Genomic DNA, 13,687 nt, shown 5'->3' on the forward strand with positions numbered 1-13,687 from the left:
TACATTCATAATAGTACGGTTTGTTTTTAAACTTTTGAAACGAGACAGTTTTAATTCCTTTTTTACGAAAATGGTCTCTGTGTTACATTTTTAAAACAAATTTGTTAAATATGGATATGACAGGGTGAATGTTTATTTTTGTAAAGCAGAAATTTCATCCTGGTCCGGGTTTCCATTGGGAATGGGCAGTAATACGCACTGCTGATTAATAATCGAATTTGTTGCTGTAGTGGGGGTGGCTAATAGCTCTCTACTTCGAGATTGGCTTTCAACCCCGTCTGGAACTGAGTTACTAGGACTAAGACAATACATTTGTCATAATTGCCTGTGTGTTTGATATAGGTACAATTCAACATTTTAAACCATATCTGTATAAGACAGCAAGGCTCAAGTGAAATTGGACGGGGCATGTTTGTCGACTGCCGCCAGAGAGGTGGGCACAGATCACCACAAATTAGGTTCCCGAAGGGCGCAGGCATCGAGGTAGACCACGAACTAGATGGCGGCATGATTTAGACAGGTTTCGGCGGCGTAGCAACAAACGGCTCAGCATACAGACCTTTGGAAGACAGAAGGGGAGGCCTTTGCCCAGCGAAATATCAAACAAATCACTAGCTTAATTATGGAATTGAATAGTAAATAAAGTAAGTAGGTAGTAACTTTGTACTCTTTTATTAAAACATTTTTGCAGTACCTACATAGAAATGATCTATTTCATGAAGTTGATTTAGAATCGGCGAGTTCTGAGTTGATTCTGAAATGTAAGTAGAGCCACAAACAACACAGTTAAGTATTCATCTCGGCTGTGAGTCGATCGATAACCTTTCATTCACCCGGTGCGGAGCTGCATCACACGCGTGACCACGCACCCTAAAGCTTCTCAAAACATTACCATTGTAATTTTACCTCCGTTGAAAGAGAGGGTGTTTATATATCAGAGAGGGTATTTTATATTTCATTTAGTATTTGATTTTCTGATAAAAATACCAGATGAATTAATATTTTTTGTAGAAGATGTTTAGGCAACTTGAATAAAATATGATACCAGTGTTACCGATAACTCACTAGATAAGAAAGAAAGCAAAATAATGTTATTGAAAAATCGTTAACAACATTTTAAACTAATATAATATTTGGCGAAAAGGTAGAACAATCATAATAAACGATGAGGACATTTTCATATTATCTTTTTACTTATTTCATTTTATACAGTTCATTTTATGAAGAAAAAAGCTATTTTCATAAAAAAAATACCTATTAAAACACTTCTATTCATTTTTTATATCATGAGCGGTATTTAGTGTGCCATTGGTTTTATCAGGTTTTTGCTCCTGAAAATTGAATTACGAGCATCACAGTTTTTATTGCGCATTTACTCGATGTTCACTTCATATCACTGAAACACGAATGTGGCCTTAGTTTTTTGTATATGGAAAGTAAAATATAATTTAAAAGTGCATTTTATTTCTTCATGCATGTACTCAAAATAATCTTATGCAATCGCATAAGATTATTTTGAGAGAAATTTGTTATTTATTAAATCGTAACTACAAAAACAGTACAGCTGTGCTTAGCAAAATCCCTGTTCCTGGTCTTGTCTATTAAAAAACTGTGTTTAAGACGACAGATGGTTAGTTAAATAAGATCAGCACGAGTAGGTATCTTTATAAAATTGTTAACTCACGCCATCATATGAGTTCATCCCTTCCCTGATTTATTGTGTAAGTATATCAATAATATGCTTTTAAAAGAAATGCACTATCGGTATATGACACATTAATAATATAGTCGTCAATGTTATACCGTTTGTCACGGGATTTCCTAATAAACTCGTACTTGGTTGCATAGTCTAAAATACAATTCTGATTTGTAATAGTAAAATAAAATAAATTTACGTTAGTTTTCTCTTTTCGGAAAAGGAAGATGTCGCGTCGCCATTGAGACGACGCCAAACAACTGAGCGAGGCGCTGAGTTGTTTCGGGCATTCGAGCAGTCGAGACCTAAAATTGTAAGTGGATATTATTGTCTTTTTATATGTTATTGTTTAATTTATTCCTTTTATGTTAGTGGGTTCAGTTCCCGCTCAATTCTAGATTTTTTCATCTCATTATTATTTTTAAAAATAGTTCTAAAGCATGTACAACATGTATAATAAAACAATTTAAATTACTTAGTTAGTAATAGTACCGTAAATTATGTACCAATAGGAAAATCTACTCGCGACCGAAACAAAAATCATTTTCATCAATATATATAATTACTTGTAATACGTATCACGTATACTAGTTTTGTTTGCAACAAAATTAAATTCTTTTTAGTATTCCGAAGCACATCGGAATAAGGAATCAACTTTGTTATCCGTATGGACGGATTCTGATTCTTGAAAACAAGGAGAGATGTAAAATTTGATACAACAGATTGCTATCAGAGTAAAGTAAAATTAAAGTAAAGTAAAATTTATTCTATTGTAAGAAAGGTCTATATGAAAATTAAGTTTTTACTATCACGTATAGGGGCCCTATCATAAGTACCTATATACACAGCCATTACTATCATGCAAAACACTGTACCTAATCAATTTATCGTTAATACTTAAATAAAACGCTTATACGCGTTAGAACCCTATTCAAACCCTTATAATATAGTTATTATCATATAGTAATATGTACAGGATCAACAGCTCAACGTAGATCCTAAATACAGATTGAGGACAAACCTTATTTCTTTTTACATTTTCAAGTTGAATTCTGAATATTACATAATATTCTGTACTCGTAACAATGCAGCTCATTATACGACGTTTTAAAGTTGGCTGGATAGTCCATTTGCAAAAAGTATGAAATTATAAAAACAAACTCGACAATTATAAAAAACAAAAATGTTGCAACAACTTATCACCATAGACATAATACATACGTGGTTAATGTGTATACCTATAATAAATTACATAATTCTAGTACTAACAGTTTTTCTCTTATTCGTCTTACGGTTTCGTGTTACAAGTAGGTACCCTTTTTTATGTAACACGAAGCGCAGTTGTCCACTAGACTGTCCGAGATATTCACTTAGTTATACGAACGATGTTTCTATCACTAATCATGTACGTATATACAACATCTACCAATCATGTAAGGAACTTGTATGTATAGTGTTTGAAGTAATCGTGTCCTATAAAAAATAAATCCTTTAGAATTCTTCAATATTTTCTTTCTTCAAGAGAGTTCCATTCAATCTCTGTCACAATGAGATTGATCGGGTTATACTTTGTCTCTGTATAGTAAAGTGATTTTTATGTAATTAATACTCTTCGTTAATGTAATTATTAATATAGATTTAGTTCCGAATTCATAATAACACACACAAGGTTCAAAAGTCTGCTAAAAATTTTTTTTACAAAAAATCTTTATCTATCGTTACTCGTATATTATAAATAATCACCTTGTCGTGGGTAAATTAGGGATGACCTCGAAACTTATATTGCAAATTAATTTGGTTAAGTGTTTCGGGAATAGTATGAGTACTATTCAGATTTTAATGAGTTTGCCATCCTGCTTCTACATTCTAATCTATATATGTAAACTACATTTACATTCTATCTTGCAACTGATCATCAAATAATCCATTTTTTTAAATATGACAAGACCTAGATTACATACACATTCATGCGCCTGTAGTTACGCCTTTGCACGAATGATGCCCCGCGTCCCTTTAAACCCTGCACTCTTGCTAAAGAGAGATTTCGATATAGGTAACATGAAAACATGTGTTTATTTAATCCTTAGGATCAACGTTATTTCATATGGAATAATCGCATTAGTGAGGACGACTACAATACAGAGCTTAATTATATTAAGCAATATTTTATTATTTTTTTATTTCGGTGTATTGTATATTAACTTGATTGGTAACCTCGTCGACATTTCACAGTAAGGAAAGAAATGTTCTGACATGAATATTGATATACATAAATTATCTGAGGCGTATCTTAGGCGTATGTACAATTGTACAATATGCTGCGACTGTCATTGTCGAAATGTCACTTGTTGTCAGCTAAAGTCCAAAAAATTCCCCCCTACTCATATTACTAATACTATACCAAAATAACAAAAAAGTATATATAACATAATATGTTGGAATAAAATTTAATAACTAAAAATATACGTAACTTACAACAACACGAGCATTTCTTCCAAAAATTTGTTACGTATTGGAATTGACGTCAATAAATAGTATTCTTAGGTATTACCTAAGAATACCCTACGGTATTCTTAGGTATCTACCCTATGGTATTACCTACCATATAAGTAGTTTTTTATTTTAAATAGGGTCGTCAAATTAACACATACATACAACTTGACACAAACAAAATCATTGACAACACCTAGTATGATAAGATTTCGTGTTTACAATGTTTTTAGAAAACATGATTCACTGAATTCCAATCCCTTCAGGCTTACGCCCACGATCGGGGAGACAGAACGGAGATTCTTGTACTTAACCCTTTTCCTTTTACTGATACACTTGAATCCGAAATTTTGTGACGATGGGTATCAGAACATGGATTTTGAATTTGGAACAATTATACTAATCTAAAAACTTTGTTTGACTGTCTATTCTAAATCTCAAGAGTCTGAAATTAAATTTAGGACGTACAAAGTAGTTTTCATAGCATTATTTTTCAGAAAACTGAAGCAATGTAGAACTGATGTAATCATAAATAAAAATGTAATCTTTCATATTTATAATAAATTGTAAAAACATTTATATTTAACGTATTTTGTATTAAAAAAACATAACGGATTATATTTTACAGTTGAAATATTACGAAATACTCCCAAATGCTATTAGCTTATGAATCAATTAATGCCTCGTTGGAACTAAATGGGCTAATCGTTATCAACGGCTTGAGTCAAAGACTTCCATCGGTGCGAACCACCAAAATGCCGCAGGTGGTTTGCGATTATTAGTGATTTAATATCTCGATTCAATATGTTTCTGTCCCAGTTACGCTCCAAATACATCTAGGTTTAACAAATACAACTATAGGTGGAAAAACAATAATTTGTATTTCCTTTTCATGGATGTCGAGTGTAATGTTCTAAATATAAATATTAAAAAACTAAAGAGTTAACGTTTCTGTATTTTATAGCCTATAAAACGACTTCCATAAAGCTAAATGTGGTCATTTAAAACTTTATTGGTCGCTTTTGTGTTCATAGAAAAGGCGAAACTACAGTAAGACAAAGGATTTTATATATAACTAGGTAAATTATTAATGTTGATTTAGAACACGAAATTTGCGCTCTATTGTTGGTAATGGACCATAATTCCTGTCAATCTACTATAGGGAATACAAAATATTTCACATGTCTTCAAACTTCATGTTGGCATGACTTAGCATGAACTTTGGTTTACGCTCTGCTGTCACTCAATCCATATCAAAATTTTTAGCTAACACTAGGCTTCGCAGCATCACTATCTCAAATCATATGCAATATATCATATCTTAAAATTTATATATTACTATATTTAATAAATCACCGGATCTTGTTTATCTCCTACTTCCTAGTTGGAAGTAACGAAGTTCGAGAGTGGAAAACATGAAAGTTCAACAATATCTAGATAATACAAACAATAATTAGCAAACGTTAGGTTGAACTGCAGTTTGTAGACTTGCTTTGCTACATACGCTCTTTGCATTATTAATCTCTCTCGTCTGAGCGCTTTCCCGGTGTTTTCTTCGGCCGTTGAGCGTCGGAGACCAGGGTCCACTGTTTATTTGGCTATGGATTTACGATCGATTGTTTGGCTGATGTCAATTTAACCCTTTTTGGGTTGCCCTGTCAGGCTGTCAGGGCGGTATATATTTCCTTAGTCGCCTCATAGGAAATCCACAGGAACATATAGCGATCTTATCATAGGGAATTTCATCTGATCTGACCTGTTCTCGTTATGAAATGCCATAGATACACAATGATTAGCATATACCCTTTGTTGTGTAGTTATGTTGTAATTGGTTACCTATTCGTAATAGGCATGATACCATGTTCCTCCAAGGAATACAAAGCTATAACATTGAGTACAAATTGATAACAAACTTAATATATGGAAACATGTGTAATACGCAGAATATGCTAAACTGTGGTGCTTAACAACAACTAGTATTAAACTTGAACTGTTGTTACAACAAACGTGTTTCTAAGGTTGATATTCCAACATATCTGTAATTGTTCTAGTTTGAACATTAAATTTAAATTCAAATAATATTAGGTTATATTAGCTACGCAGAGACTTCGTATTATTGAGATCCCAATTTGGCAATTAATTACATGCAACCATAATTGGAAGGGCGAATAGTTATATCAATTACATCAACATGAAGAATGGTCAATGTAATCTGTGAACAAATCGATTCGAATGAGATGAATCGGTTTGGGACCACAGGATCTTTAGAAATAACAAAGCGTATGGTTCCCTCTCTAGAACAGGAACACACCAGGAACTTCCCGCGAATTAGACAAATAAAAGATAAATTCCCTTGACAGCTTTTAGACAAAAACAACATTCACAAAGGATAAACACATTCAAAATGTTATGGAACGTTTTTATAGTTGAGTTGCTTCCTGATCGTGATACACACGAAAGGTTGAAATTACCAATATATAAAAACAAAATTTACATTCTTAAATATATTACATAGTCCATGCCCAGATTATCTTAAATAATGTGGAAGTAAGAAATAGTGTGGAACTGACCTCCACTGTCAGTATGCGCACACCTCTCCACCCAATCCATCCTTTCGTCTACGAGCCATCTCTTATGCCACAAAATCGTATTTAACTTTTTACGAATGATTCATGTTAGTGATGGATGATGCATAGAAACCATCTATAAATTAATATTAACTATAACAAATAGACTGAAGGCGAGTCATAAATTAAAAAAGCGGCCAAGTGCCAGTCGGACTCGCCCATGAAGGGTTCCGTAGCAGCAAGTAACATAACATAAATTATGACGTATAAAACAAAACGACTTACTAGATCGCGTTCAAACTAATTTTCGGTGGAAGTACATCCTATATTTTTTTGAGTTTTATCATTCTCTTATTTTAGAAGATACAGGGAGACACATATTTTACCACTTTGGAAGTGTCTCTCGCGCAAACTATTCACAGTAGAAAAAAATTATATTAGAAACCTCAGTATAATTTTTGAAGACCTAGACCTCCATAGATACCCCACACGTATGGGTTTGATAAAAACATTTTTTTTGAGTTTTAGTTCAGAGTATCGACCCCCAAAATGTATTGTTTTTTTTTTGTACAATCTTAATGCGGTTCACAGAATACATCTACTTACTAAGTTTCAATAGGATAGTTCTTATAGTTTCGAAATAAAGTGGCTGTGACATGCGGACGGACAGACAGACAGACATGACGAATCTATAAGGGTTCCGTTTTTGCCATTTGGTTACGAAACCCTAAAAAGAAATAACGAATCCGTCAACATCGACAGAAAGTCAATATTCTGTGGATTTACGAATTCGTATTACTCGCTGATCTGACTTTTCTGATTGACATGCTCCATACATATTGATTACATTCTCCATAGTGCCGTCATTCAGTGAAAAACGAGGAAGATTTCGATTTTAAAATTCTAAATTCTACAAGGGACGAACCGAATAGTCGTTTTCTACATAATCCTAACAATATTTTTGCAGGAACTTTGCAAAATCTCGATTCTATTCTCAAAAGGACTTCGAATAATCGGATTTAGATATAGGGTAGGTATAATCTCGTGCTAGGCCTTTTCATGTAAATAAACCCATAATCCCTAGATATTGGCAATTACATTATGCATGTATAGGAAGTATATTTGATTATACGTAAAATAACTAAGATTATAGTTAATTTAATTTTAACATTTTCTTCTGTATTAATCTTTCTCATCTCTGCATCTCGGGGTTGTGAAGCCCGGGGTCAGCATTAAAAACCCTTAATTAGGTAATTTCGGCTGTGATTTTACACCGACATCAACGTCAACCCTCTGTGGGAATGCTTTTGTTGCTTATCAGCCTAGGCTGTGTGTCCCTTAGTCGCCTCGTATGACATCCACGGAAGTAGATCTGGAGTATTTCTACCGTGGAACCAAGCACCACTTTCTTCTACACTAACATTATACTTAAGTAATAAAATTTTTGTGTAGAAGAACGAGGAAAGATCTTACGAAGAAGATAGTGTTTGTGTGCAGGGTGTAATAGCAAAGCTAAAGCATTTCTTTAGAAATTAGGCCGCAAAAGCTTGATTTTTTAAATAAATGCTTTTAGATATTTATCTCAAAAAGCTACAACATACTATCATATCGAAAGTATGTATACATAAACATGTTATGATTGAAATCGAATGCTGATATAAAAAACAATATCAAATTATATGATTTGACAAGTTGACCGGTTCCCCGGCAGCGCCCGTGTTGTATTCGGAACTGCTCAACCGATTTGTAGGATCTATATATAGGTATGTATTATTCCTGACTGACGTAGGGTTTAGGATTTTATCCCGATATTCCCGCGAGAGCGAAGCCCCGGGAAGCAGATTAACATGGTAAATTGAGAAATTTTGAATTTCTACTTGAACTTTAGAAGTTAAATTTCAATTAATTTTATTAGACACAATTGTACTGAAACAAATTGAATATTAATGAAATTAATTTGAACAGTATTAGTTATGAAGAATTGCTAATAATAATTAAAAGTTTCGCACAGACTAAAATATGTAATAAATATAAACTAAAACTTTTAGTATTAACGGTAATTTAAAAAAATCAAGTAGGCTCAGTACTTGATGTTTTTTAAATTTCTGTATTGTATAAAACTGAATTAATAATTATACTTACCGAATTCTTTGGAAATGAATAAATTATTTTTTTTTGGAATTTATACCTATATAAGGCTACCTAAAATTCTCAATAGATAAATAAACAAGACGGATTCAGCATTGGGTTAAGTTATAAAACACGTTTAGTGCATTAGTTATTATTGTATGTTGATATAATGAATATGAAGAGGGTGCGGCGTAAAGTTGTAATTTGCGAGTTACACCGGCGAAATTGTAACTTCAGTGATTATGAAAAAGGGCGTCGGGAACCCGCCTGTGACCAAAAAGTTACAAGTTGTGCGGGTTTTCACACAAATAGGCTACAAAATATATATGTTTTGATTATTTGAGTGTAATCAAATTGGCTGAGTTATATTATATCAGGTATAATTAGGTATGGTGCGTCTCCAGTTTATTACACTGTAGGAATAAATTACTACTTATTTTTTTAGGCGATTTGTGTTCCCGATAAATGACAAGTGATAGAATAATCATAAGTTAATTCGGTTAAATAGGCAAATTCCAGGCCTTCGCTGGTACGGCCACGTCTTGCGTAAACCAGAAAATTACGTAGGCTTCTTGGGCTTTCCCCTTCTGCCGGGGCCAGGCGGAAGGGGAAAGCGCAAGAAGTGTTGGCTTGATGTCCTCTAGGAAAATGCTGAAACTCACTTGAAACTTGAACTAAAAATCATGGATGCCGAGCCGAAGACTGCTGCCGAAGTTGAGGAGAAACAGTAGGAAACAGGACCCTGGGCTACAAAGCTCTATGACCAACCGGAATTGCGCTCACATGAGAGAGGGTAGTTATTCAGATCAAAAAAGTTTATGTATGTATTAGTATTAGTTTTTATAAACGTTCTCAATCGGTATTTATTTCATTTTTACAACAGGTTTCTTGTTATTAGCTCTTTTACTACTACGCTACAAATAGAGAAATAGGTATTCAAAAAATTGATAATAGTTCAATGACCCTCTACGCGTGCGTAGACTTCTCAAATATAAAAACTACCTTGTGAGAAAATATATTGGAACCCCCGTCTATGAATAATAATAGAATAAGTAGGTATCTACTATCATATACAAACTTAGTGTAGGTACTTACTTGGATTGGTTGTGTAATTAATTATTAATTATATTTAAATAAGTGCCTAGTAATTAGTACTACGTAATATTAATTAAAACGCGAATATTCAAGTCTAAGGATAGGTATCGATATCCATACAAGGGCATTTGATGTTGGAAATTCTAATATGTGGTAGTGCGGAATTAAACTAATAGCGCAATTTGGCCAGTTGCGGCTTTTATAGCGTGCTCACTTGCTCCAACTGTAATTAGTTAAGACTGTAATTAGCAATAACGGCGGCGGAATAGTGTCGTCACTTTTTTTAAAATATATATTTAGTTTCACTAAAAGTTATTTTACAACAATATTTTGAGAAGTTCTTTTTTAGATTAGAGATTATTGCTATAAAGGTCGGGATACTTAATTCCGATGGTTAGGAATAGTTATGAGCGAAGGCTACGCTTATGAGTCCTGTGCGAGTTGCGAAGGGGCTAACTTTTTTAGACGACCTTTATGGAAAAACAACTTCAATATCACCGAAAAAGCTTAATTTTACAGATTAAAAATAAAAAATGTCTGTTTTTGGGCAAATCTGTAAACTCTGACATGGAAAAATAACAAAAGGGCGTAAATTAGAAAATGTAATTTGACATTGAGTGCGATAATTAACACCATTTGTTTGATATCTTTTATTTCGTGAAAGATTTTTACATTGTACAACACGACCATGAATGATGACTGAACAATAATACTACATTGATTTTAAAAAGATCATAAGTTGTAAAAAAAGACAAGAAAAACTATTTACAAGATAACGACTTGAGAAAGTACAACACGTCAATGTACCTACATACAATTGACATACTTATATAAATGCAATATCTACATGATTTGGGTACATAAATTCGTTTACTTATTCAAACTAATTAAATCACTCTTTGGACCCTAGAAGTAAATATGTATAAATGATAGGAAATTTAACGTATGTTTTACATTTTGCCTACAATATAAACTTCGAATAAATCTAGGTTTTGGGTCATGGCTCAAATGACGCAAAACCTAGGAAACATGTATATTTAGGTACATTAATAAGTACTTATATTAAACACAATTTAATACTATAGGACTTTATAAAAACAAATACTTACAATACAATAATGACTTAAAGTTTTTAGAGTCTATTACATTTATTACTTATTAAAGTCTATTTAATAATTTATAGAGAGCACGAGTACCTGAAAAAGAAAAAAATCTGTTACTAGATTTGTTGATAACTATAGTTTGTATTTTGGATGGTGTTATGTGGTTTATACGATCTCGTTACCAAGGTGATACACGTTACCTACGATATACCAGCAATGAGAATACAATTAGTCCTTTTCTGCCCACTGCTGAGCATAGGCCTATGCTCGGATAATATACTTTATATCAATTTTTAAGGAACAAATAAATAAATTGAACGCGTTTTATTATAATACATATTATACTAGATGAATAAAAATGAGTGTAGAACCCAGATTCAACGACATTCGATTCAAAGGGTAGCATTTGGAAAATATAAAGACATTCCGACCTTATTTCAACTGTAAAAGTTCATTTGTTTTTCTCCATACGCAAGGGATCTGAAGTTTAAAGAAGCATCATTTTTTGTGAAGAATGTATCGAATCTACTTTTTATTCTATACTTGTTATGAAAATTATTTTTACATCTGTTTTTAAATCTTTTGTTAAATAATAGAATAATTTTTGGCGTTCAATAGTAAGGTAATAAATGAGATACGTGTGTATGTATCGTCATAACAGATAGGTTATATGATGCTGCAAATTATGATGGCGGACGTTATCATGACAAACGGCAAGGCACGAACTTTGTGACAACTAACTTCTTAATATTATTTTAGGTACTTCTCTCCTAATTTAGTTAGTTAAGTGTAACTAAGAAAGCGAAGTCAAGAAATACTCCACTTACTAAAGAATTATTAAGTAGTACAAAAATAAGTTTTATTTAGGGCAAAACAACTAGGGCAGGTCAAATTGAAACTTCAGGGCGCAACAAGTACTTAGATAAGTATATTTTAATTAGCTAATTTTGTATATGCCTAGCATATTATTATTGTTTCTTCTTTTAAAATTTCACGGCACTAAGTCGTCCGGTCCTTTGAGAGGCTTGCGTGGGGAAATGTTATTATTATTATTTTAAATACACTTTAGATATTGCCAGGTATGGGTTTAGTTTGGGTGTATACTGGGCATTACAAATTTTCAGATGACAAAACACAAATGAATATCTAGAAAAATACTGTGGCATGCTTATGTTACAATTTCATTTTATATTATAATTAAGTGCTTCGGATATAAAAGCTGCGGGCGCTTTCTTTTATGTAATGAAACGAAATGTGGATAACATTTTATACGGAATTATACCGCATTGTTTCCACGGCTTAATTTATTTTACATTGAAGTTAATTTATTTAACACTGTTAAAAATAAATTACAATAAAAACTTAACTATTACTAAGCTTAAAATTTATTAAACTAAACTAAGCTGAAATATGACCTTTATTTTTTAATATTTTAGAGCAAACAATACGATCGAAGAGGTGGTAATGAAGCTAAAAATAACTGTAAAGCACACGCATATATGGGTACGCATGTAAATTTGCATACCTATACGTATGCAAATTGAAAAGGAATCCGCTGAAACATGTAGGATTGAGTTTTCTTTTAACATCACATTGTAAATAATCTAAACTTATGTTTTCGCTAAAATCTTTGTCTTTGTGTACATAGAATAATTATAATCTTTGTTGGAGTCATTACCCATAATAGCAGTTAATGAGTCAGCTAAGCATTTTTTATATAAATTGGATACCTTTTGAAAAGGAACACTGTGCATAAACTAAAACTCAAGGATTTATTTCATCTTATGAGGATTTCAAGGTACATTTAGCTCTGGCAAGAACTATGTAAGGGCGACAAGAAAAAATAAACTATGTTATTTTTTTTGTCTTACCTTCGCTTCATATAATACTCTCTTCGACCACCCTTATAAGGGCGGGTAACTGTCGCTATAGCGGCCCGGTGACCTGCAACAGAGGATCACTATTAATCATCAGTTTCAAGCTAGATTAAGTATTGATGTGGTGTTTCAGAAATATTTGTCTCCAATGTACACGTTGGTGCTCGTTTGTTAATAACAATGATATGTCAGACCATTTATAATTAATTTGTAACTTTGAACAGACATGTTAAAGTAATTTATTTCGAAAATGTCAATTTTCAAGCTTTTATGGAGAATGTTAATTGAAAATAAACTGAAACATTTGGTTTTACCGTTGTGAATACCATTTTAGGAGTAGAATACAGGAGTAAACTGAGTAGGAATAATAAATATTTATGATTGATGGATCTATCAATTTTTTGTGTATTTATGTTGTTTCAATGTTACGAACAAAAGTGGAATACCTAAGTCTGAATAAGTAAATTTAATTTTCATGATTTATAATATATTTTTTATAACTACATTATTTTACTTATGATGGTATGATATTATACTTATTTGCATAAGGAATCGTCAATACGTGAAGTATAGTTGTATACGTCACGTATTGACGATTCCTTATGCAAATAATCATTCAATGCACGGGGACATCAATCACTTACTTTTTAAAAGGAGTTAAAATTTTTCCGGACTTTGTTAATGTTTTCAAATAGGTATTTATTGAGAGAGTAAAGCTAAATATTGATA

At 32.4% G+C, this 13,687-nt stretch overlaps 1 protein-coding gene across 4 annotated transcripts in view; it reads right to left on the reverse strand.

Moving 5' to 3' along the window:
• Window positions 1-10,613: 10,613 nt before the first annotated feature.
• LOC128683674 (G-protein coupled receptor dmsr-1-like) overlaps window positions 10,614-13,687 on the reverse strand; it is a 36,484-nt gene continuing 33,410 nt past the window's right edge. For 2 of the 4 annotated variants that reach the window (XR_010370355.1, XR_010370354.1), the window contains exons 5-6: window positions 12,953-13,025; window positions 10,614-11,174 (exon numbers count right to left, since the gene is read on the reverse strand). Coding sequence is in view for 2 of the 4 variants with exons in the window: in XM_053769539.2 (XP_053625514.1) it covers window positions 11,156-11,174; window positions 12,953-13,025 (92 nt within the window). In the remaining 2 variants the exon portion in view is untranslated. The remainder of the gene's footprint in view (window positions 11,175-12,952; window positions 13,026-13,687) is intronic. The other 2 variants (XM_053769539.2, XM_064437072.1) reach the window with 1 other exon arrangement.

This window comes from Plodia interpunctella, chromosome 3, assembly GCF_027563975.2.
Source record: "Plodia interpunctella isolate USDA-ARS_2022_Savannah chromosome 3, ilPloInte3.2, whole genome shotgun sequence".
In the NCBI taxonomy this organism is placed as follows: domain Eukaryota; kingdom Metazoa; phylum Arthropoda; class Insecta; order Lepidoptera; family Pyralidae; genus Plodia; species Plodia interpunctella.